This window comes from Entelurus aequoreus, linkage group LG22, assembly GCF_033978785.1.
Source record: "Entelurus aequoreus isolate RoL-2023_Sb linkage group LG22, RoL_Eaeq_v1.1, whole genome shotgun sequence".
Taxonomy (NCBI): domain Eukaryota; kingdom Metazoa; phylum Chordata; class Actinopteri; order Syngnathiformes; family Syngnathidae; genus Entelurus; species Entelurus aequoreus.
Window position 1 is genome coordinate 22,626,193 of NC_084752.1, and position 26,583 is coordinate 22,652,775.

The 26,583-nt window shown below is 38.5% G+C and overlaps 1 protein-coding gene across 5 annotated transcripts in view; it reads right to left on the reverse strand.

The window, feature by feature from the left end:
• LOC133639542 (adhesion G protein-coupled receptor L1-like) overlaps positions 1-26,583 on the reverse strand; it is a 91,096-nt gene that overhangs the window by 20,085 nt on the left and 44,428 nt on the right. For 3 of the 5 annotated variants that reach the window (XM_062032926.1, XM_062032925.1, XM_062032922.1), the window contains exons 3-20: positions 22,273-22,486; positions 21,774-21,883; positions 19,352-19,366; positions 18,025-18,232; positions 14,886-15,150; positions 14,459-14,798; positions 14,095-14,385; positions 10,857-10,960; positions 10,558-10,743; positions 10,408-10,446; positions 8,701-8,881; positions 8,494-8,616; positions 8,206-8,417; positions 7,939-8,112; positions 4,498-4,710; positions 4,198-4,418; positions 3,899-3,965; positions 3,686-3,774 (exon numbers count right to left, since the gene is read on the reverse strand). In XM_062032926.1, coding sequence (XP_061888910.1) covers positions 3,686-3,774; positions 3,899-3,965; positions 4,198-4,418; positions 4,498-4,710; positions 7,939-8,112; positions 8,206-8,417; positions 8,494-8,616; positions 8,701-8,881; positions 10,408-10,446; positions 10,558-10,743; positions 10,857-10,960; positions 14,095-14,385; positions 14,459-14,798; positions 14,886-15,150; positions 18,025-18,232; positions 19,352-19,366; positions 21,774-21,883; positions 22,273-22,486 — 3,052 coding nt within the window. The remainder of the gene's footprint in view (positions 1-3,685; positions 3,775-3,898; positions 3,966-4,197; positions 4,419-4,497; positions 4,711-7,938; positions 8,113-8,205; positions 8,418-8,493; positions 8,617-8,700; positions 8,882-10,407; positions 10,447-10,557; positions 10,744-10,856; positions 10,961-14,094; positions 14,386-14,458; positions 14,799-14,885; positions 15,151-18,024; positions 18,233-19,351; positions 19,367-21,773; positions 21,884-22,272; positions 22,487-26,583) is intronic. The other 2 variants (XM_062032923.1, XM_062032924.1) reach the window with 2 other exon arrangements.

The following is a 26,583-nucleotide window of genomic DNA, read 5'->3' on the forward strand; positions in this document are numbered from 1 at the left end:
TTTAAAATGACAAAAACTATTAGCAGGTATTTCTTAAATAAATACAATACTTGAAAACAATGTAAATAGATGAATGTTATACTATACCTGAATTTACAAAAGTTTCTTTTTTAACAAGCTTTCGTTTATAGGAAAGTGAAACAATGCATGTAAGTGCAAGAGTGAATGATTATTAACATTTTAGTAAAGTTCTTTATTTGGTGCGGTGCAGCATTACTATTTACATCTTGTAGCTGAACAATGCCACCTTAATGCTTCTCTCTTGACTTCTTGTCTTTATCTGTCAAGGCTGTACAAGTTTTCAACTTCTAAATGTATAATTTCTTTAAGAGGCTGTGTTGTTATTGATTATTAATCAGTTCCTTCACGTTAAATTATGTCTTTTTGCACGATCATTCTATTTCTATTTCTCTTTGATTATTATATTTCCGCAATATGCCGCAGGCCAACATAAACAAGCTGTGTGCTGTAAATGGTCCTCGGGCCGCACATTAGACATGCCTGGTTTACGCATTTCCCCAGAAAGGATAAGTATTGCTAAACTAAAGAAGAGGGTCTGCATGCTCTGTCGCCTTGGCATTCGCTATCAAAAGCTGGGATGCATGCTTGTGGAAGTGCTCCTGGGCCAGCTTCCATACCTCCTCTTTTTTATGACTGCTTTAATGCTTGTGGATGTGCCCTAAGCGTCTGGATCTCCACTCCGCGTCGCCTTTAGCGGCCGCTTGTATTGGATTTGCCGAGTATGACGCACAAAACACTGCCTGTTACTTTCTAATTAAAGTTTACTGCGTGGGGATTTGGTACGCTTAACAAATACATGTATTGTTACACACCTAATTTTGATGTGTTGATTTAATGACATTATAGGCACATCAACAAGAGGTGCAAATGTACTGTGCCTTGTTATTGACCTAGTAAGGAGAAATAGTAGCCTTTAAAGGAGAAGTCGGCAACTCAAAACATTGAAAGAGCCATATTGGACCAAAAATACAAAAAACTAATCTGTCTGGAGCCGCAAAAAATGAAAAGCTGTATATAAGTCTTATAATGAAGGCAACACATGACGATAGTCTCTATATTAGCTATAATAGCCTACTATCAAAATGACTATGAGTCGCAGGCTGAAGCAGATCTTTGTTGACAGAAATGTTGAAATGTTATATTCATTCTACACATTTTTACAACATTAGAAACCATTAGTAAATCAGAGGCTACTCAGAAGGTGAGATAACTCCTGTAAATTACTGGCTTTTAATGGCCAAAAGTATAGATGTGTGTGTCCAAGTTAAAGGAAACGGCAGGGTGTGTTCTTTTAATAGATTTATCACAATCTTTGGCAGGCTAGATAGCGTTTGCTGTGGTCTGGAACAACATGGCACACAAACAACTACGACAAATGCAGCCAATATTACATACAGATAATGTGTCATGAGACATGCACATATAAATTAAATACAAAGAGGATTAAAGTAAAGGAAATTAAATGAGCTCAAATATACCTACAAATGAGGCATAATGATGCAATATGTACATACAGCTAGCCTAAATAGCATATTAGCATTGATTAGGTTGCAGTCATGCACTGACCAAATATGCCTGTCTAGCACTCCAACAAGTCAATAACATCAACAAAGCTCACCATTGTGCATTCACGCACAGTATGAAACTTTTGGTGGACAAAATGAGACAAAGAAGGAGTGGAATATTTTACATGTAAACAAACTGTTGCGTCACAGTCCACACTATGGTGAGTTCAAGAACCGCCGAAATTAGTAGGACAAAACGGTGTTCACCAAATACCCTCATCAGTGAAGCATACACACAAACATATTAAACAGGTGGCTTTCTAACAAGTGGGAAGGTTTGTGTCATGTTTGTCCTCAAACAAAAACCATACTAAAACGAAAAAAATATTTTACCCCCATCGTTTTCCATTTGTAATCCTTTTTTTTTTTAAATGCTTCAGGGAGCCACTCGGGCGGTGCTAAAGAGCCGCATGCGGCTCAAGAGACTCTGGTTGCTGACCCCCGCTTTAAAGCTACCTTTCACTTAAACCTGAGGATCTCAGGTATTGCACTCATCATTTCTCATTTAAAGTGAAAACAGCCACATCATTGTGTCAAGTGTTTGCATTCAGGATATCATTTTTGATAAACACATATATTAAGTTTTTTAAGCATGTTTCTGTTTTACTATCATGCTCATGCTGTAGTTTAAGGCTATACAGTATGTAGCTCAAATTATGTCACGCATTTAATTTTCATTTTGTTGGGTACAAGATGTGTTTATTTTCATGATTCAAAAGCTTTGACTCTTTCTCTTCCAAAGTAAATATGTCTGTTTGTGAAATAAACTAAAGCAAATAAAACAGAGCTGCTCCGTTATCAAACACTTTGACTGCACAGTAAAATCTACAGTCTTCCTTTTTACAGTGCAATACTGTAAATTGAAAGACGGCAATACCACTTACTTTTACAGTAAAATTCTGGCGACTTAGCTGCCAGTTTTTTATCGTAAAATCTATAGGAATGGAAATCGAAAACCACTGTATCAGTTCCTTGGAATCGCTTGCCATTTTTTCAACGATTCTCTTCACAATTCCAGTGGGCGGGAATTACGTTATTCTGCAATGTGCAAAGTGACGGCAGGCAGCAACATGGCGCCCAGGCCGTGGAAACACTCTAAAGTGCGGCTACATTTTACCAGAAAAGATTGCATCAGCCATACTTGAAGTAATTGCAAGGTAGCTATTTCATCAAAAGGAGGACGAACAAGCAAATTGCTGACACATTTGAACACACCGCATGCAATAACTATAAATGAATGTTGAACCACTCCGATAAATCTAAGCAAGCCTTTGCTTTTTTGAGTTTCACCAGTATATTTTAAAGGGAGATGACAATGATTCTTAAAAGTGTTGAAAACGTTACTAGATGTAACATTATTGTGTAATTTCAACATGTTTTATTTTGTTAAGTTCTACACAATAATATTTATTTCTTATACTGCAATTATTTTATTTTTTAAGTTATTTTTTATGCTACATATGTTCCTCTTAAGACCTCACTATAGGCTTTGTAAGGTCATTGTCATACCTGTGTGACTGTTTTGGACTTGTGTTATTTTTCCCGTTTGTGTGGCGTTTAAGTTCCTGTCCAGTAATTGTACTTTGTAGTTTCACTTCCTCTGTCTGTCCACTGTGTACTGGCTCCCACACCTGGCATTGATTGGCAACCAGGACAGACCTATACCCGTTTGCCAATCAGTCTCCTATTTCAGTGTCGGTCGGATTACTGCTATGCTATTCGCCTAATGTTTGGAGTGTTTTTTTGTTTCCAAAAATAAGTTCCGTGTCTTGTGCCCTTTTTAGCTGCACTCGCCTTCTTTTGTTCTTTTTCCCACTGTGAGTGTGTTTTCTGTTTATATTCCATTCTTTTTACTCACCGTATCTTGGGGTCACGTCGGCAGAGCTGCCTCCAAGCTCGTGACAGTCATGCTACTTTTAAACTAAACAACATTTTTGTTTTCTTTATTTCCAAATAACAATCGATAAGAGAACGGATAAGGAACCGAATCCTTAAGCAAAATCGAAATTGGAATCGGAACCGGAAAATTTGATCAATTCCCATCCCTAAAAAAGTACTGAGATTTTTAACAGTGTAGAAATTGACGCTCAATTACTAACCTTAAGTTGTCATGGCGACTGGAGTCCGGCTTCAGGGCGGCGGTGCTGTGCATTTTATGTAAGGTCATCACTAAGATAATAAGGTTGATCTGAGGACAACACAGAGTGAACACTGTAAATACTTTGTAGTCATAAATACATAATTAAACTCACTATCTAGTGGCAGGGGTGCCGTATAGGGGGAGAAGGTCGATGGGATGTGAGAACTCTTACCGTGATAATTACACCCACAGGTCCAAGGAAACTCCAAATGAAGTAATTGTCGGTTCTCAGCCAGCAGCTGGACATTCAAACACAATAACAAAAACAAACACAGCCCCACTTTTATACTTCTAATCAATAGTACATGCAGTCTTCGTAGATCAACAGCGACACACCCACTAACAATACTCACAATTTTTTACTTTTTGCTCTTTAGCACTTGTTTATTGGATCTTAATAGATCTGAACAGTCTTTTGTTATCAAATATATGTAAATAAGAACATGCATTTCACAGTTTTCATCAACATACGCAGTTTTTGAGCCGTAGCCTCTGAAGTCAATGGCTGCCGACACAGCCACCACCAGCCCGGGTACAGAGTAGCCACTAAGGTAGAAATACTTCCTCCTGGAGTTCCGTGCCTCGAACACCTCCCGCTGCAAAATGTACAACTCGACTCCTTCCAAACACAACCAGCAGAACACAGAGAGCAAGGAGAAATGCAGCAGGCCAGCAATGATGGAACACACCACCTGCAAATATACATGTGTTAGAAAAACATGACACAACAAAAATGATTTATGGTTTCAGGTATAGTAAATAGGAACTCACCGTGTATTGTGTTTTGTTAGCCCCAACAAGGAAGAGAAGCTCAGTGATGAGCAAGTTGGCCCACAAGTTGCAGTGGATGGTGCTGTGGTCAGTGTGCCAGGGTGCCCCCTGGCAGCAGAGGGTAGTAAGACAGGTGGCCAAACACACCAGAGCCACAGAGATGCCCACCCAGGAGACCACATAGACCAGAAGTTCCTCCACTCCCACACCAGACTGTTAAGAGCAAAAAGACATAGCATGTTAGAAGATCATCTTGACTAACATTCATAAATGTTCTACACCGTTAGTGTGCACTAGGCCAGTGGTCCCCAGTGGTGGTTTGGGGGGGTATGGTATTTCATTTTAATTTTTTTTTTTTTTTTGTCATAAAGAAATACAATCATGTGTGCTTACGGACTGTATCCCTGCAGACTGTATTGATCTATATTGATATATAATGTATATATTGTGTTTTTTATGTTGATTTAATAGAAAAAAAAAAAATATATATATATTTTTAAAATTTTTTATTTCTTTTTTTATTTCTTGTGCGGCCCGGTACCAATCGGTCCCCGGTGGTTGGGGACCACTGCACTAGGCTATAGTAGAACTGGAATCCCTCATTGCTGACTTTGGGGAAAAGGCTGGGACGTGGCGAAGTGGGTAGAGTGGCTGGTTACTGGGGTTCAATCCCCACCTTCTACCTTCCTAGTCACGTCCGTTGTGTCCTTGGGCAAGACACTTCACCCTTTGCCTCTGATGGCTGCTGGTTAGCGCCTTGCATGGCAGCTCCCGCCATCAGTGTGTGAATGGGTAAATGTGGAAATACTGTCAAAGCGCTTTGAGTACCTTGAAGGTAGAAAAGCGCTATACAAGTATAACCCATTTATCATTATAACACTTTGGACTGGTAGTCATTCTCACTTTCACAATTTTGAATAATATGGAAGCTACATGGATGTTTTTGAGCCGGAGTCCACGGAAAAAAAAACCCCAAGCAAGCATGGGGAGAAAAAGCAACTCCACACAGACACATTTTAACAGGGATTTGGATTTGAACTTTTGCTCTCTCTGTGCGGTGGACATGCTCACCACAAACTTTTTCCAGCGAGGGCCGCATTTAGTAAAATTAAAGGATGTAAGTGCCATTTTGATACATTTTTACATTACAAATGCTAAAAGCCAGCTAATGTACATTAATATATGCTAAGCCAGTTAAACAAAACATCTACGTTAGCCATGTGTTATAGGTGACAAAGAAAATCAGTGCAATCTAATCACTAGGGCTGTCAAAAATAACAAGGTAACTCATGCGATTAATCAGAAAAAATTTGATTATTCACAAAAAATATTACATCACATATATAAGCAAATTAATTACCAATTTATTTTGCTCCTTTACCTTCTATCTATGTGAACAATAAAATTGCATTTATGACTGTGGGGGCGGGTACAGTCAGCGCTGCCTGTAGGACAGTGGTCCCCAACCACCGGGCCACGGCCCGGTACCGGTCCGTGGATCGATTGGTACAAGAAATAAATAACAAATAAATATTTGTATTTATTTTTTTATTTTTTTAAAAATTAAATCAACATAAAAAAACACAAGATACACTTACAATTAGTGCACCAACCCAAAAAACCTCCCTCCCCCATTTACACTCATTCACACTCATTCGCACAAAAGGGTTGTTTCTTTCTGTTATTAATATTTCTGGTTCCTACATTATATATTAATATAGATCAATACAGTCTGCAGGGATACAGTCCGTAAGCACACATGATTGTATTTTTTTTATGACAAAAAAAAAAAAAAAAAGCATCAAGCGTTGACCGCAGTTACAAAAAGGTTGGGGACCACTGCTGTAAGAGGAAAAGTCACAGCCGCTGTCCATGGTACTAAAGACGAGCACCAGCGGGCAGAGGCGGGGCATGTGCTGACGGCGAGACACAGCTGGCAGGTGATTAGATTTCACAGGTGGTACGTGTTAATCTAATCATCTGTTGTCTTTAACAGTAAGCGGTCGGGAGCAGAGGGAGAGAGAGGATTGGGAGTGACGGCAACGTCACGACATGCCGAAAAAGACTTTGAAAAATCTTGTAAAACACATTAAAACTTTGTTAAACCTGCACGCTTGGCTCTTGTGCCGTGTCTACAGTGGAGCTGCTAGGAAGCGACTTCCACGGTGACCAATTATTGGAGGTTTTTTTGGACGTTAATTGAAACCATGCAAGCAAATGTATACTACCAGTAATACTTGTGATTAATCATGATTAATCCAAATTCAAACGTGTGATTAATCTGATTTTTTAAAATGTATCGTTTGACAGCATTACTAATAACATTTCAATAATAATTAATTAATTACATTTTTACGATCTGCCGAGGGACAATTAGTAACAAGCTGCAGGCCGAAACTGGCCCCTGGGCCACACTATGGACCCCCTTGCACTGGACCAGTGCTTCTCAAATATTTTCTGTAATGCCCCCCCGCCCCCCAGGGAGAACAAAATATTTTGCGCCTCTCCTCCTCACAAATACACACACACACCGTGACTAAATAGTATCATTTGTCTAAAAACTTGTTATAGCTCTGCATAACATTGTAAGCTTATTGACATTAAAGGAAACAACACGCCGGTTTTTCCTCCTCTCCCGGCATGGTTACAATGAAGCCTAGTGCTACAAAAGCTTCATCTTATTCTGGTACGGCGAAAACAGCATGTACCCCGAGGTCACACGTGCCCCCCCAGGGGGACCCGCCCAACTATTTGAGAAGGACCGGACTAGACCAACATGCAGGCACAGACAAACATAAATTGCATCCTTGAGGTGTAAAGTAAATAGAATCCAACTTCAATTGAATTTCGTATGAGACAAAACAGCCTGCAGTTTTTAGAAGCATGTCTCTCACAGATCTTTTAGTGGTTATTAATAAACTTCTTGTGAGTAAGAGCAAAAGACTGGATTGTGATGCCACACTACCACAAGTAAGAATTTAATCTGCCTTTTTGATCTGGGTAATCACCCCTATCCTGCGGTTTTCAGAGCAACCGTGTTTAATGAAAAAAAGACATAAGAGATGTTAATTCTGTTCCCACAGTTGTAGTTGTTATGAATGACACTACCATGTCATAAACAAAATGCACGCAAGCTACTAAGTACTTGTGACAAGGATGCATTATGCAAGGCAATGATGATACAAGTAAAGTGGTTTTCGTTAGTAAGCCGTTTGAAAAGGTTGTCTGAAAACAGCAACAATTTATCCCATAGAAAATAATATGCAAAACACATTTGTTTGTTGCGTGTAATGTTTTGCCGTAAGATAACTGAGACGACATACAAAAACATTTGGTGAAAATCTTTGTAGAAAACCAAATCATTCGGAAAGTGGGGTATACCAAAACCGAGGTACCAGTCATTCTGTGCATTTGTATGTTTACTTGGAGTGTGTTTCTTACAGCAGGTTGTTTGTACGTCATGAGGACCGCATAGCTGGACAAGTGATTGCAGGCACAGGTTGTATGTGTGTTGTTGGTATGTAACAGGCGGCATCCTTGTGTGGACCACCTGCCACTCCCAGAAACCCCTGATGCATTCCAAAAAGAACAGTTGGGACCAATGTGGTTATCCTGCTGTAAAGACAACAGACACCCAACACAGGAACAACTCTTTAGTGATGTTAAACAGAGTTTTTGTTGTTGCCAGCATTGAATTAGACAGCAGACCTGCAGGTGTCTGAGAGTGAAGACCACCGGTTCAGAGAGGAACACTCTATTGGAGCCTCTGTGCACAGAAGCGGAGATGACGTGGGAGTTGACCACCAGGCGCCTGACTTCTGACCCCTGGCCAAGTCCAAATCCAAGTCGCAGGGTGGAGTTCTGTGTCGTCAGGAAGGAGCCCAAGTTCTTATACAAGGAGAGGACCAGCTTCACTTGGCCTGTACAATGAAGAGAGGAAAAGTATCCGTAAACGTTTTTATTTGCGGTTAGTTTTAATATTGAGACGAGTAATACCATTATTACTGTACTGTTGCAGAGCCACTGCTGAGATCTGCAGGATGCTGTCACTGTCGTAGGAGTGCGGGAATGTTAAGTCCTGTATGTCTGCCTCTGTGTTTAGCACATACACCTCCAGATCTAAACACACAGACGTGGAAATTATATTTTTGTTTTGATTTTTCTTTTAGGTATGGTGCTTTCAGAGAAAGACAAAAGACATACCGACGTTTGGTGCTCTGTCACTGAATCGGCCTTCATAAAGGTTGTTAGCCAATAGGAATGCTCCTTTCTCTACTGCATCTAACAGAAGTGATGCAGAGCGGGACTGGTCAGGACCGCTCATGTCCGCCCAGGACACCAAGGCTTCAGGACCCAAAAGGTTATCTACTGTCTGGACCACGGCCTGATAAGGAGAAAGGTACAGCCTGTTTGTGTTTTCGTCTGATTGTCCATCCATTATTCTATCAACGTCTCTTCATTGACTGTCCAGTCCATCATCCAGCCACCCATCTATTCATCTATCTATAAATCCATCCATCCATCCACCGATCCTTTCAATCATCCATCACTAATCTCTCCTGCCGTCCATTAATCCATCTGGCCCTAGGTTGATTGTCAATAGCTTGAATCATCTGTCTAGTTGTCCATCTGTCTATCCATCATAAATCCATCTGTTCTTTTGTCTACTCTTCCTGTCTGTCCATCTTGCATCTATTCGACTATCTACTAATCTCAATATCTGATCAGCTATCATCAGGGGTGGTGTAAGAGGGAGAAAAGTAATTGTAAGATCATTTTTAGAAAATAGTAAAACATTAGTCTTTGTTTCTTGGCGGGGCACAAAGTAATATTTTTTCACAGGGTCCAAAATCCTTGATGGCCCACGGCTGGCTATTATTTATCTGCCAGCCACCTGTGTGTCTGTTTTAATCTATCTCTCAGTCCATTTATCCAATACTTTTTTCTTGGGAAAAATCTGACAATTTGGGAAGACGTGGCTCTGGTGGTAGAGCGACCGTGCCAGCAACTTGAGGGTTTCCTGGTTCGAGCCCAGTTTTCACCATCCTAGTCACGTCCGTTGTGTCCTTGAGCCTGACACTTGGACTTAGACAAACTTTAGTGATCCACAAGGGAAATTGTTCACACAGTAGCTCAGTTACAAAGGATTGAAAGTGTAAGGATGAAAAGGATAATGCAGGTATAAAGTAGACTAAAAATGTAGCTAAGTAGCAATATAAAATATAACATATATGTAATATTTACATATTATATATACAGTATATATTATATACTGATATACTATAATATTATATTATATTATATTTTTATATAATATATAGAATATTTTACAAATCCCAATTACCATGTCAATATTACAGTATATGTAACAGCTGCAGAAACAAAAAGGGCAGCATAAAATAAAGAGTAGACCCAGCAGAAAATATCCATTATAAACAAAAAGAGGTAGCTATAAACAAACAGAGGTAGCTACTTCACCCTTGCAACCTGCTCAGTGGCCTTGTGGTTAGAGTGACATCCCTGCTTGGCACTCAGCATCAAGGGATGGAATTGGGGGTTAAATCACCAAAATGATTCCCAGGCGCAGCCAATGCTGCTGCTCACTGCTCCTCTCACCTCCCAGGGGGTGATCAAGGGTGAGGGGTCAAATGCAGAGGATAATTTCACCACACCTAGTGTGTGTGTGACAATCATTGGTACTTTAACTTTAACTCCTGATGGGTCGTGGTTAGCACCTTGCATGGCAGCTTCCGCCATCAGCGTGTGAATGTGTGTGTGAATGGGTGAATGTGGAAATAGTGTCAAAGCGCTTTAAGTACCTTGAAGATTGAAAAGCACTACACAAGTATAACCCATTTCCATTTGCAGAAAGAAGAATACATTTCTGTCATCTGCCCATCCATCCATTACCTGCACATAAGCCCTGCATGTGCGCTCCCTCTTCTGCAGCTGCAAGGAGAGCAAACACAATTTGCGTTACAAATATCCACACTGACATTGAGCTCCTCTTTTCCACAAAAGGTCAAGTACACATCAGCATGAATCTGGGAAGCAATTCACCTTGTTGTAGTTACGTGGCGCAGACTCCTTATTGACTGGTCTCAAAGCTTGCAGCTGGGAGTCCAAAATGTCCAGCAGTTGTTCGATTAGCTTGACAGACATGCTAACGTCGCCTGCGTAGATCCGCCCACGGGTCAGGTTGACCAGTTCTCCGGCTATGTTTGCTGCATTCTCTCCGCTTTTAATCTGGAGGGAGGCCACAGTGTGATTTTTTTTAATTTTTTGGACATTTAAAGTGGAAGTGGCTTACTCACTGCTTTTTGGGTCATTTGCATGAGGTGTGTGTTTATGTGACTGACCTTCTGTGAAATCTGGCTGACCCAGGGAGAGGTACAGTTAGAGAGGTCAGGCCCTCTGGAGCTCCAGCTCACTGGAGACAACATACACAGGTAGGATGCAATGCCTGCAGAAGAAGATTTACATGGTCAAAAAGAAAGCCTCCTGTGACACAGGCCAATTAACGTTTTATTTCTGCAGCCAAAATCATAGTGATAAATCAAATTGATGCATCATTTTTATTGATTTGGATAACAATTGTAACTGCAACATATTTTGTTTGAGTAGTCACACATGCACTTTAAGCTATTTCATACATACAACAGGGAAGGGATTCATGTGGCCCGAGTCTTCTCGCATGAGAGGAAGACAATGGTTAATCATTTTGCAATGCAGTCTGCCGAAAATGATGGAAAGCGCCACTCTACATTACATGAGACGCTGAGGTCAAAGTTGGAATTGTCACCAAAACACATTTTAAGATATTCAACACTCTACTGTCATCTCGCGTCTAAAGTGGGTAGTCCAAGTCCCAATTCGTCACGTTTCATGTGTCAGCTAAACTGCAAAGAATGGGGCCAAATGAATCTCCTTCCTACTGTATTCTCATCTTTCCTGAGTCTCGCGTGAGAAGAAGACAATGGTTAATCATTTTGCAATGCAGTCTGCCGAAAATGATGGAAAGCGCCACTCTACATTACAAGAGACGCTGTGGTCAAAGTTAGAATTGTCACAAAACACATTTTAAGATATTCAACACTCTACTGTCATCTCGCGTCTAAAGTGGGTAGTCCAAGTCCCAATTCGTCACGTTTCATGTGTCAGCTAAACTGCAAAGAATGGGGCCAAATGAATCTCCTTCCTACTGTATTCTCATCTTTCCTGAGTCTCGCGTGAGAAGAAGACAATGGTTAATCATTTTGCAATGCAGTCTGCCGAAAATGATGGAAAGCGCCACTCTACATTACAAGAGACGCTGTGGTCAAAGTTAGAATTGTCACAAAACACATTTAAAGATATTCAACACTCTACTGTCATCTCGCGTCTAAAGTGGGTAGTCCAAGTCCCAATTCGTCACGTTTCATGTGTCAGCTAAACTGCAAAGAATGGGGCCAAATTAATCTCCTTCCTACTGTATTCTCATCTTTCTTGAGTCTCGCGTGAGAATAAGACAATGGTTAATCATTTTGCAATGCAGTCTGCCGAAAATGATGGAAAGCGCCACTCTACATTACATGAGACGCTGTGGTCAAACTTAGAATTGTCACAAAACACATTTTAAGATATTCAACACTCTACTGTCATCTCGCGTCTAAAGTGGGTAGTCCAAGTCCCAATTCATCACGTTTCATGTGTCAGCTAAACTGCAAAGAATGGGGCCAAATGAATCTCCTTCCTACTGTATTCTCATCTTTCTTGAGTCTCGCGTGAGAAGAAGACAATGGTCAATAATTTTGCAATGCAGTCTGCTGAAAATGATGGAAAGTGCCTCTCTACATTACAACAGACGCTGTGGTCAATGTTGGAATTGTCACAAAATACTTTTTAAGATATTCAACACTCTACTGTCATCTAGCAGCTAAAGTGGGTAGTCCAAGCCCCAATTCATCACGTTTCATGTGTCAGCTAAACCGCAAAGAATGGGGCCAAATGAATCTCCTTCCTACTGTAATCTCATTTTTCTTGAGTCTTTTTCTCATGCAAAAGGAAACACCAATATTATAGATAAAAAATGAATGATATTTAATTGTGATTATTCAAAATTAATCCACAGCAATCCCGTGATTTAAGTCTGTCAATATGTGACAGCACTACTTTTAATGTGATAGTTACAAATGATGTTGTAAGTCGGAGGTTAGCAACCCACGGCTCTTTAGTGCCGCCCTAGTGGCTCTCTGGAGCATTTTTAAAAAAGGATTAAAAATGGAAAAAGATGGGGGAAAAACGTTTTTTTTGTTTTGGTATGTTTTTTGTTTGAGGACAAACATGACACAAACCTTCCCACTTGTTAGAAAGCCCACTGTTTAATATGTTTGTGTGTATGCTTCACTTATGAGAGTATTTGGTGAACACCCTTTTGTCCTACGAATTTCTGCGGTTCTTGAACTCACCATAGTGTGGACTGTGACGCAACAGTTTGTTTGCATGTAAAATCGTCCACTCCTTCTTTGTCTCATTTTGTCCACCAGAAGTTTCATGCTGTGCGTGCATGCACACAGGTGAGCTTTGTTGATGTTATTGACTTGTTGGAGTGCTAATCCGGCATATTTGGTCAGTGCGTGACTGCAAGCTAGTCAATGCTAACATGCTATTTAGGCTAGCTGTATGTACATATTGCATCGTTATGCCTCGTTTGTAGGTATATTTGAGCTCATTTAATATCCTTTACTTTTATCCTCTTTGTATATAATTTAGTTTTGCATGTCTCATGACACATTATCTGTATGTAATATGGGCTGCATTTCAGATAGTTGTTTGTGTGCCATGTTGTTCCAGACCACAGCAAACATTACCTAGCTTGCCAAAGATTGTAATAAATCTATTAAAATAAGATTTATTACAAAATGTATTACAGCCTGCCGTTTCCTTTAACTTGGACACACACATCTATACCTTTGGCCATTCTAAGCCAGTCATTTCCATGAGTTATCTCACCTTCTGAGTAGCCTCTGATTTACTAATGGTTTCTAAATGTGTAGAATAAATATTACATTTCAACATTTCTGTCAACGAAGATTTGCTTCACCCTGCGACACATAGTCATTTTGATAGTAGATTATTATAGCTAATATAGGCACTTACGTCATGTGTTGCCTTCATTATAAGACTTATGTGCGGCTTTTTTCAATTTCTGCGGCTCCAGACAGATTAGTTTTTTTGTATTTTTGGTCCAATATGGCTCTTTCAACGTTTTGGGTTGCCGACCCCTGTTCTAAGTGAACACAACAGCAACCCAGTTAAGAATCCTGCAGTGGAACGATACTACAAACTCTACACATAAAACAGCATCAGAATGATGCACAAAGACCAACACACAAAATGTCCGCTTTCCCTCAGAGGGAGAGATGGTATGAGGAAGACAGCTGCGCAGCGAGAGGAAGAATTGACGGGCCATGACTTAAAAAAAAAAAAATAACTACTGTTTCTTGTCTCTCATGTGAAGGGGAGTTCAAAGAGGGGGCATGTGACTACATTTCAATGGGAAACAAGATACACACACACACACACACACAGAAACGCACATTCATACGGTTGACTTACCCAGCGAGCCTTTGGGGCAGGGCCTCTCGACTGTCTCCCCTTTCAGAGTGGGGGGCCACTGCACGCCTCGTGCCACTCTACCCTCACACCCACCGACTTGACCGGGGGCCCCTGGAGCCAAGGGGACACGCAATGGGGGACGAGGCGTTAGTGGCACCATGGCTGTGATTGGCCTCTGATCAAAGGGCCCACGGTTGATGCCCACTGGGTGGGAGGCTGATGGCCGCACCGGAGTCAATGCCACTGTTGCCGTGTAAGAGCGGACAGTTGTCATTAGAGAAGAAAGGGGACCTAGGGGGGATATAAAACTTTATTTTAGTTCTCTATACTCCTCAAAGGGTCCGGTTACACCAATCCAACAGACCTTTAGTGGGTGGCGGTGGTGTGAACTGCAGTGGATATCTCAAAACGTAGTAGTTATTCCACACATACAACTGGTTGTCTCTTGGGTTGTAGTCTATGGAAGAGATGTACTGGTAGGGGTTGGGGAACGGGATCTGAACGGGCAGCTCCTGGCCCCGGCTGGTGTCATAGGCGTACACCACCATGTCGTTGCCGACCCTTCCGTCTGCCTGCCCCTCGTCGTCCTGGAAGACTGAGCGCACCGCATATAGCACGCCACAGGCCATGAAGGCATTGCTCGCCCCGCGTTTGTCGAAGCCGGTGGCCCACGTGCCCTCGAAGCGCAAAGTGTACGGGTTCACCTGAGGAGCAGGGAAGAGGTGAAAAAGGTGAGAGACGACCGTGTGGTTTTCTGCAGCTTGTCCCTCACAGCGTTTAATTTGTGCTACCTGGCTGACCACGATGCGTCCATTATTGGCTTCAGTGGAGTAGATCACCCAGAGGCCGTTCTCATCCACCGCCAGATCGATGTCTGACTTCCCTCCCCAGCGGTAAGGCGACGTGTCATGGTAGTTGGCATTGACCACCACTGCCTCGCCGCTCTTAATGCGCGTCCGCAGGTCGTACTTGACCAGATTGCGCGTCCGTTCCTTGTTGTAAAACACGGCGCCATCATACACCACAAAGCCGGTACCGTCAACGCGACTTGGCAGCCTGCCAAGGAAGGAGACACATTAAGTAAATGATAAAGTTTACAAAATTGTGGCACAATGTATTTGTGCTTATACATCTTTTTAACAGCAAAATCAATTCCTCTCACAAAAAGAAACAACCTCACACTTTTGTTTATCTTTCTATGAGTGAGCAAACAAGCTAGCTTCAAATAGTTACAAACAGATAAATGGGACTTAAGCAACACTTTCGTTTCGACTCAATCAACATTTTAACAAAAATAAATGCTATCAAAAGATTAAAATGTTCATCATAATCATTGGAAAGCGTTTTAACAAACAAAGCGTTTTCTTAAACAAACATTTACCAAGATTAATGTTGACATGTTATTCCTTTTGTGGTATTAATAGTGCTGTTACATTATTATTATTATTATTATTATTTTAAATCAGATTAATTGCTTGCATAATTTAAATTAGATTAAAAAAGAGCCCAATATTTGGACAGAAATGAAATTTTACTCAAAAAATGTTTAACGACTTGTATGCACGTCATTTATTTGCTCAAAACATGATAACAGTTTTATCTTAAGTACAGTCGGGGTATATTTTGAAGTTAAATTTGCCAGCAAGCACACCAGTCAGACTCTCCTAACTCATCTTTGAATTTTTTGCATTCACCTCATCACTGACATTATTAAAACCCCTCGCCTCAATGTTTCATTGATTTCTGTGTAAGTCTGCTAAATAACAAACTTAACAAATTTAATTTATGTAAACCGACAATCAGAACATTGACTCTTGAATTTGGGCTTAGTGGAGGTAAGGCTCTGAGTCTTCAAGGCGAAATAACTCTTGGAAGGAGCGGTATAGCTCGGTTGATATAGCGGCCGTGCCAGCAACTTGAGGGTTCCATGTTCGATCCCCGCTTCTGCCATCCTAGTCACTGCTGTTGTGTTCTTGGGCAAGACACTTTACCCACCTGCTCCCAGTGCCATCCACACTGGTTTAAATGTAACTTAGATATTGGGTTTCACAATGTAAAGCGCTTTGAGTCACTAGAGAAAAGCGCTATATAAATATAATTCACTTCACTTCACTTACAACATTAGAGGATTGTTACTATAACCTAAAGGGTGTGAATTGCTGGGCACCTAACGATTTGATCTGATTACGATTCCCGGGGTGACTATTTGATTTAGAATCACTTCTCAATTCATTATTATTTAGTCCAAAAATTATAAGGAAATATTTTCCAAAAAGGTTACAGGTAAAAAAAAAAAAGCTCACCCTGGTTGCATAGAGATGACCTGAAAATGTATTTTAAAAAATTGATTCTTATTAAAAAAAAAAAAAACTACTAGCAAAAAAAAAAAAATATATATATATATATATATATATATATATATATATATATATATATATATATATATATATATATATATATATATATATATATATATATATATATATATACCTATGTATGTATGTATGTATGTATATATATGTGTATGTATGTATATATATAGGTATATATGTATATATAGGTATATATGTGTGTACATACATATGTATATACAGTATATGCATGTAAAAATATACAGTATATTTGCATATATATATATATATATGCAAATATACTGTATATTTTTACATGCATATACTGTATATACATATGTATATATATATATATATATATATATATATATATATATATATATATATATATATACATATATATATATAATATATAATATATATATATATATATATATATATATATATATATATATATACATATATATATATATACATATATATATATATACAAAGTATATGCATGTAAAAATATACAGTATATTTGCATATATATATATATATATATATATATATATATATATATATATATATATATATATATATATATATATATATATATATATATATATATATATATATATATATATATATTTATATATATATATATATATATATGCAAATATACTGTATATTTTTACATGCATATACTGTATATACATATGTATGTATATATATATATATATATATATATATATATAAAGTAAGGGCAGAAGGGTGGAACAAGGGTTAGTGCTGATGCTTTACAAAAAGAAGATCCTGGGTTTGATTTCCGAGCTCGGGTTCTTTCTGTGTGGAGTTTGCATGTTCTCCCCGTGACTGCGTAGGTTCCCTCCAGGTACTCCGGCTTCCTCCCACCTCTAAAGACATGCACCTGGGGATAGGTTGATTGGCAACACTAAACTGGCCCTAGTGTGTGAATGTGAGTGTGAATGTTGTCTGTCTATCTGTGTTGGCCCTGCGATGAGGTGGGGACTTGTCCAGGGTGTAGCCCGCCTTCCGCCCTAATGCAGCTGAGATAGGCTCCAGCACCCCCCGCGACCCCGAAAGGGACGAGCGGTAGAAAATGGATGGATGGATGGATATATATATATGTATATTTGTTTATATATGTATATACATATATATATACATATATATGTTTATATAAATGTGTATATATATATAAATGCATATATATATATGTACACATTTTTTTATTTGTTTTATTTTAGTATTTTTTAGCTTTTTTCTTTAGAATTAATAATTGGAAGTATAAGAAGAATTGTGATTCGAATGTAAATCAAATTGTTTTGTGCACCCCTTACTATGTTACTATAGCTAGCCTTTAATTTTCTCAGAAAAATAACTAGTAAATACCGTGATTACTTTTAGCCAACATGGAAAATTGACTATAACATAAACATATTAATAATTAAAGGATGTTTCAAAGAAATTCCATCAAAATGGGTCTGAAGTCAAGACATTAAATAGACTTTAACTGTAATTATAGCATACGAGAAACCAGGATTAGGACTGTTTTAGATTAAAACGCACTCACTTATAGGTAGTGGTGACTCGATTCTGCCGGTAGTCGTCCCAAGAAGCGTACTCGTACAGCACCTCGGTCCTATAGGGTGTCCATGGCATGACGTATAGTCTGTCACCAGCCTGCAGCGGGTCCTTACACCACGCCCCCGACTGATGCTCCGCCTCCAGTACGGAAGAAGGCGACTGGATGCTGAGCAGTGATCCGGGGCAGACGAAAACTGGGAGATGGGAGTTTTCACAGAGAAGGATGAGAGAGAGGACAGAGGATATGGATGGATGGTGGTGGGTGAGAGAGAGAGAGAGAGAGAGAGAGAGAGAGAGAGAGGGTCAGAGAGTGGAAAGGAGTAAATGAATCAATGCATGAAAATTGGATTGAGACAGATGCAGTTGATGCAATGAGATTAAAGAAAGACAAAGAAGAGGAGAGACAGAAGGCTTTAAAACACCTGTGGTGATCTCAAAAGTCAAGCAAGAGACGAGACATAAAAGTGAGTCTGTGTGTGTGTGTGTGTGCAAGTGTGTGTGCATGTGTTTGTGTGGTGAGTAATATAACAGGGGACACTGCAATGAAAGGTGTGTGGGTATGTTAAATGTGTGCGGGCATGTAGGTTAGTGCGGTGTGAGGTAGAATCAGGGACGTAGAGGGCGGGGCTACATTTTGCCTTGAAGTGAATGAGAGGGCAGGTTAGTTTACACTGAGCACAACGATTGGTCCACCCACATGTCAAAAAATAAATATATGGACACATATGTTTACTGTACAATCTCACGCTGGCATGCAAGAAGGCATGCACACACACACACACACACACACACACACACACACTCACACACACAATCACACACACACAGACATAAATAAGCAGTGCTTTATGCACACATCCAGACGCATCACACACATTTGGTCTTATGTTTCCTATGAAGGTAAATAAAGGGCTCTGCCTATAGGGGAAGAAAAGGTAAAATAAGCATAAAGAGGATGGAAGGAAGGAAGGAAGGAAGGAAAGACAGATAGAAAGGTGTTAAAGCTGATCTGTTTATGTGTGCAATGAGGAAGAAGAGAGAGAGAGAAAGGAAAGACTATGTGCGGAACCTGCATCAAATTAGATAAAAGCACAGATTTCTATACCATGAGGGATGGACATAAATGGGGTAAAAACTGAGGAGAACATGAAAAAAAAGGGGAGCAACATCCAGCATGACTACAAACAACGTCCTAGGGTAGGAGGAAGAAAGAATTGGTAGGAGAGAGGAAGAGAAGGAGATAAAGAGGGGGCTGGGCGGTGGGGTTGGGTTGGGTAAGGAAAGATCAAGATGCTACAGTGTATTGTCTTTACCTTTTTGGTCCACTTCTACTCAAGCATAGGAAAAAAAAAAGAGGGAGAGAAAGAAAGAGAAATCAGAGGGTGAAAGAAAAGAAGAAATGAAAGAAGCAAGAATGCAAGCCAGAAACAGAGACAGTAGAAGAAAGAAAAGTAAAGAAAGAATTGCACAGATTATGAGTTCCATTCTCACAAATATTACAAGAACCAACCCCTCTATCCCACCATCCCTCCATCCTGCCATTCCTACCCTCCACTACTCCCTCCATCATCCCCACCCGCCTCCTCCTCCTCCCCTTTAAATCCCTCAGTGGCGCTCCTGTGGAGAAAAGAGAGCAACTGGCGTGGCATGGCGTGACTCTGGAAAAGAAAACACACACACATGCACACGCAAGTGCATATGTGCACGCACACGCACATGCACGCACATGCACGCACACACACACACACACACACGCACACACACACACACACACACACACACACACACACACACACTCACACAGGGGACATACAGTATGCAAATACAGTTCCTTCAACTTTCAGTTTGTATTTTAAGCACACACACACACTCTGAGGAGAGAAAGTATCTCATGAATTGAAGGGGTTATAAAATAGTGAATAAACGCGTACATTTGCGACAGATCATGACAACAACAGGTTTTTACACTACATGAACAAAGTATTGTGACACACCTCTTAAATAGATCATCATATTAATTAATCAATTATTAGGTGTGTGGGGCGGGGGGATTGTATTGACCAGCAGATCAAGACATTTGGACATTGCTATTTTTTAGTGATGCCATTAAAAAGTATGTGATCGCTAATATATTTTAATTCTGATCACAAACTGACTGACACTTTATTTATTTGTAGTCTTCGGCTATCAAGCGGCTAGCAGCTAATTATGTCTCCCTACACAGTGTGGAGCCACTCACCTAAGGTATTAATAATCACCTCCATTATAGTAAATAAACTGCACTTCTTACTATCTTAAGTATCATTATCAAGTAGCCTTATCAGTGGAGGATGAGGCTACACATGTTACACACCGAGAGCAAGGCAGAGACAGGCACGCTAATAGGTAAACTAACTGCTAAATTAGCTTTAAACAACACCAATAAATAAGTAATCGGCTGTTAAAAGGAAGTTAACAAGTAGATTAAGAAGACAATATAATAATAATAATAATACTTTTGGTGTATCAGCAATGTCACAGCCTGTAGACATGTCTGTATATATCGAGAGTGATTAGGTCAGTGTTTTTATTATTTTCTCCAAATAATTTTTTTGTTGATTTTGTCAATGTTTACATTTGTGGTCCCCAAACTACGGCCCGCGGGCCGGATCCGGACCCCCAGCATCCAAAATCCGGCCCACAGGAAGTCCCAAGTTATTAAAAAAAATGTTTATAAAAAAAATTAAAAATATATATATGTATTTTTAAATCCTTCCTTTCTAATCCATTTTCTACTGCTTGTTACTCTTGGTGTCTCCTATTCGCTCAGGCAAATCATATTGTCTAAAAATGAATTTTCCCATCGACAACGTGACAATGTTAAATGTTGATGAACATCAATGTTAATTGATGTTAAATGACAAAACGAATTATAAAGACAATGTATATATATATATATATATATATATATATATATATATATATATATATATATATATATATATATATATATATATATATATACACACACACAGCCTGGCCCCCGGCCAAATTTTTTTAACCCAATGCGGCCCCCGAGTCAAAAAGTTTGGGGACCCCTGGTTTACAAACTCAGGGAATACTTTTTTGGACACAGGAGGACAAAAAACTAATGAGTTAAATGAGTAGTAATTGGGGATTTTTGCTTTTGTTTAGTTATTGTGCACTATTGACTTTGTTTTATTATACAATTGTATGTGATAAAAGAAAATAAGGGACTGATATTGGTAAACTGCCAATACCATGCACCGTGAATAGATTAAAAAAATACAGTTAATCCATGTTCTCTGTTTTGGTAACGGCCAAACTCACTAATGGATGATTATTATCGAAATTGGTAGCATAAAACCCTGACTGGAACATCCCAACTACTTTTTTCGTCGGGACAATTTGGAGACGTCTCGTTTCAAAGCAACACCCATAAACATATCCTTGGATGAGTTTGGTGTGGAAAACATTAGGGATGAACAAGAACAGAGACTGTGATCCAGCAGGTCCAAGATTAGTAAAAAAAACATTCCTTAATCACACTGGAAAAGTATTTCCAGAAGACTGCAAGCTTGGGGATCAATTCTATATTTTCTTCTATTTCACTTCCTGGTCATGGCCCAATACTTTTGTCCATATAATGTATGTTTGTGTGCAGCATTCATCAAACATCATGTGCCGTTTGCAGGTATGAATAGAACTCAATAGTGTTTACATAGTGGTACTCACTGTAAGGGACACACTCGTACTGGATCTCCAGGTATTTGTATGTACCGGGACAAGGGTCTGGGAAGACGTCCACCCCTGCAACCACCACACACTGAGTCCTGTTGTTACACCTGCACAAGAGAGTGATGGATGGAGTGGCAAAAGAACGAAGGAGAGTGATTAATATACAGGAACGGGGAAGCAAAGGGCTCTCCGTTTGTCTCCTCTCCCTGAATATTGATCTGTTCTTCGAGGAAAACACTGCTGAGTACACAGCTAATGGTGCAGCCAGATTTAGCCAAAGTGATTATTGCACTTGCACACACACACAACTCACAACAATGCTTTTGCTGGGTGTAATGTTTCCTCTTATGCAGGAGTAGGTTGCACGCGGCAGATGCTCCTATTGATTTATCGGCATTCAATCATGTACGCGACAAAGTGATTTGCATCTTTTATAATAAAGAAGTAGTAGATGACTGGACCAACCAGACACACACACACACACACAAACACACACCTCTGGGCCATTATCTTCAGTGCATCAGGAAGGTAACACTGCGTGTTCTCCATCTGGAAGGGCTCTGCGTCACAAATCTTGTCATCGGTGCGTCCATAGTTGGCGGTCTCCACCATCACCACGTCGCTTCCCGGGCAGCGGAGTTCAATGGGGTAACCCTCACATGCCAGCTCTCTGCGCAACAGCCCAAATGGCATGGCGGCCCGAGACATGGCTGTCCATGAAAGACAGGGGTGGGGAAGGAGCGGAGGATTGACAGGAGAGGTCAAAAAGTCAAACACATGACTTGAGCTTTCACACCAGATGTTTTTCCTAACGCAATTCTGGGCAGGGCACGAACCAATGCTCACGGCTATGTAATACGGAAGTTTGTACCAATAAACCAGGGGTCGGCAACCCAAAACGTTGAAAGAGCCATATTGAACCAAAAATACAAAAAACAAATCTGTCTAGAGCCGCAAAAAATGAAAAAACGTATATAAGTCTTAAAATGAAGGCAACGCGTGACTTAAGTGTCTATATTAGCCTACTATCAAAATGACTATGTGTCGCAGGCTGAAGCAAATCTTCGTTGACAGAAATGTTGAAATGTAATATTCATTCTACACATTTTCATAACTTTAGAAACCATTAGTAAATCAGAGGCTACTCAGATTGTGAGATAACTCCTGGAAATTACTGGCTTTTAATGGCCAAAAGTATAGATGTGTGTGTCCAAGTTAAAGGAAACGGCAGGGTGTGTTCTTTTAATAGATTTATTACAATCTTTGGCAAGCTAGGTAATGTTTGCTGTGGTCTGGAACAACATGGCACACAAACAACTATCTGAAATGCAGCCAATATTACTTACAGATAATGTGTCATGAGACATGCAAAACTAAAGTATATACAAAGAGGATAAATGTAAAGGATATTAAATGAGCTCAAATATATCTACACATTAGGAATAATGATGCAATATGTACATACAGCTAGCCTAAATAGCATGTTAGCATTGATTAGCTTGCAGTCATGCTCTGACCAAATATGCCTGATTAGCACTCCTACAAGTCAATAACATCAACAAAGTGCACCTTTGTGCATTCACGCACAGCATAAAACTTCTGGTGGACAAAATGAGACAAAGAAGGAGTAGAAGATTTTACATGTAAACAAACTGTTGCGTTTGTTTGTATTTTCCTCCTCCCCATCTTTTTCCATTTTCAATCCTTTTTTAAAAATGCTCCAAGAGAGCCACTAAGGCGGCACTAAAGAGCCGCATGCGGCTTAAGAGCTGCGGGTTGCTTACCCCCGCAATAAACCAACGTGTCAGGAGATTGAATTAAAAAGGTACAATGAGGCTTACAAGAGGGCAATGCCCACTATGTGTACTCTTCAATCAGCAACTGTCATTTTTCCTTCCACAAACTGGTGCTCAACTAGGAATGGAACAATATATTTCATATCATGATTATCTTGACCAAAATGATCACGGTTATTATTATCACAGTTTTGTTAAATGTGCTCTATAAGTACACACTGAAATCTTTTGACCAAAGTTATTGTTTTTTAAATAACTAAAATAAGTAGACACACAGTAAGAAAAGCCACTATTTTGCATGTATTGTGTTTCTTCTGCTTCATAGTATTTGATCTGTTTTAATGGCTAAGCTTTACTTGTTCGGGCATTATACATGATGCTTATTGCTTGACTGTTAAAATACTAGAAACAGATCTTCGTATGATGCTGAAGACGACAACCACCACAATAATAAACACATTGATAAAATAATACCAAAAAGAACTAGGATGGAGCTTTAGCAGAGGGAAAAAAAAGACAAGGGACACCTTACAAAGGAATTATGTAATTTAAAGACGCTTTTGAACGATAATAAAACCATGATTATTGTTATTATTTGAATATATAGTAGTAACGTCCTCAACTTACAAACGATTGGTTCTGTGATGGAGCTCTTAACTCATGTGTCATAAATATATATATATATATATATATATATATATATATATATATATATATATATATATATATATATATATATATATATATATATATATATATATATATATATATATGTATATATATATATATATATATATATATATATATATATATATATATATATATATATATATATATATATATACATATATATATATATATATATATATATTTATATATATATATATATATATATATATATATATATTTATATATATATATATATATATATATATATTTATATATATATATATATATATATATTTATATATATATATATATATATATATATATATATATATATATATATATATATATATATATATATATATATATATATATATATATATATATATATATATATATATATACACACTACCGTTCAAAAGTTTGGGGTCACCCAAACAATTTTGTGGAATAGCCTACATTTCTAAGAACAAGAATAGACTGTCGAGTTTCAGATGAAAGTTCTCTTTTTCTGGCCATTTTGAGCGTTTAATCGACCCCACAAATGTGATGCTCCAGAAACTCAATCTGCTCAAAGGAAGGTCAGTTTTGTAGCTTCTGTAACGAGCTAAACTGTTTTCAGATGTGTGAACATGATTGCACAAGGGTTTTCTAGTCATCAATTAGCCTTCTGAGCCAATGAGCAAACACATTGTACCATTAGAACACTGGAGTGATAGTTGCTGGAAATGGGCTTCTATACACCTATGTAGATTTTGCACCAAAAACCAGACATTTGCAGCTAGAATAGTCATTTACCACATTAGCAATGTATAGAGTGTATTTCTTTAAAGTTAAGACTAGTTTAAAGTTATCTTCATTGAAAAGTACAGTGCTTTTCCTTCAAAAATAAGGACATTTCAATGTGACCCCAAACTTTTGAACGGTAGTGTATATATATATATATATACACATATATATATATATATATATATATATATATATATATATATATATATATATATATATATATATATATATATATATATATATATATATATATATATATATATATATATATATATATATATTGTATATAATATAGGATGTATATATATATATTTTTTAATTTATAATCCCACTTAAAAAAAATGTATTGCACATGACAAACCGCATATAGTTATTATATATATCTTCAAAAGCTTACAATTGTCTGTACACACAGATTTGTAAGCATTTGACAATAATAATCTTGAGTAGTTGAAAAGTTTACTTAAACTTTTACTATGTAGGGAATTAGAATTGGCTCGCAAGACTGTTTAATCTGAGAATGTATTTTTTTTTATCTATTTTTCTGTAATAGCACCCAGAGTTCTGACATTGTGCTTGTCTGTAGACAATAGCAAATTAAAAGGTTCCGTCAGTCAATCATCACACTGTACCTTCAATCAATATTATCAAAGGGGAACTGCACTTAGATCCTCTAAATAAACATCCTATTCTGAATTAGTTGATCAATATAATATACCCAGAAATAATTTTTAAAATTTGATCTTTTTAAAACATGCGGAAAAAATGCATATCCTCGGAAATTATGACATATAATAGTCACGAACTGGAGGATATTTTTTTAACCAGGATACATCGATCCATCCATTTTCTACCTACCGCTTGTCGCTATTTAAAAAAAATAGTTTAACGTTTTACAGAATAATAAATGACATCATACTATAGGAATGTAGATGAGGCAAGGGCTTGGAAATGAATGATTTAAACATTTTGGAAATGTCATTAAATGATATTTGGGAAAAATGCCAATAAGCCCTTTAGAAGCATTTAAAATACCGAGTCATTTAAACATCTAGAATAGATTGTATTTTACACCCTCTCAGTTGATTAAATGGGTACATTAAATACCAAGTTAAGTATAAAGTGTCAAGCAGCTGAAGGAACTGTAATTATTTTACTGTGGGAATGTCAGAAAATATAAGAGTTGTAGTTCTTTTGGGAGAATTGCCTTGTTTGACCATCCGAGGCTGCGGTAGGTCACGTGAGTTTACTTCGACACGACAGTTGCTCATGTTAGCCAAGTTAGCTAATGTGTGTTGAACTGAAATAAAGGAGTCGCGTATGAAACAATCCCGGTTTCCTCATGACATGGTGTCAGAGTTAAGGACTACACGCCTACAGTGACCAAAAAATAGCAAAGTTTGGGCTCGGAACTGTTTGGTGCCTTTTCTTCGTTTTCGGACCTAACAAGACCTCTTGTATCCAGTCTGAAAGCCAGAGACGAAGTAAAGAAACACACAGACAGACGTAGCAAATTATCGCTGACCGCAACGTTCTTAAATTAATTTTCATTTATC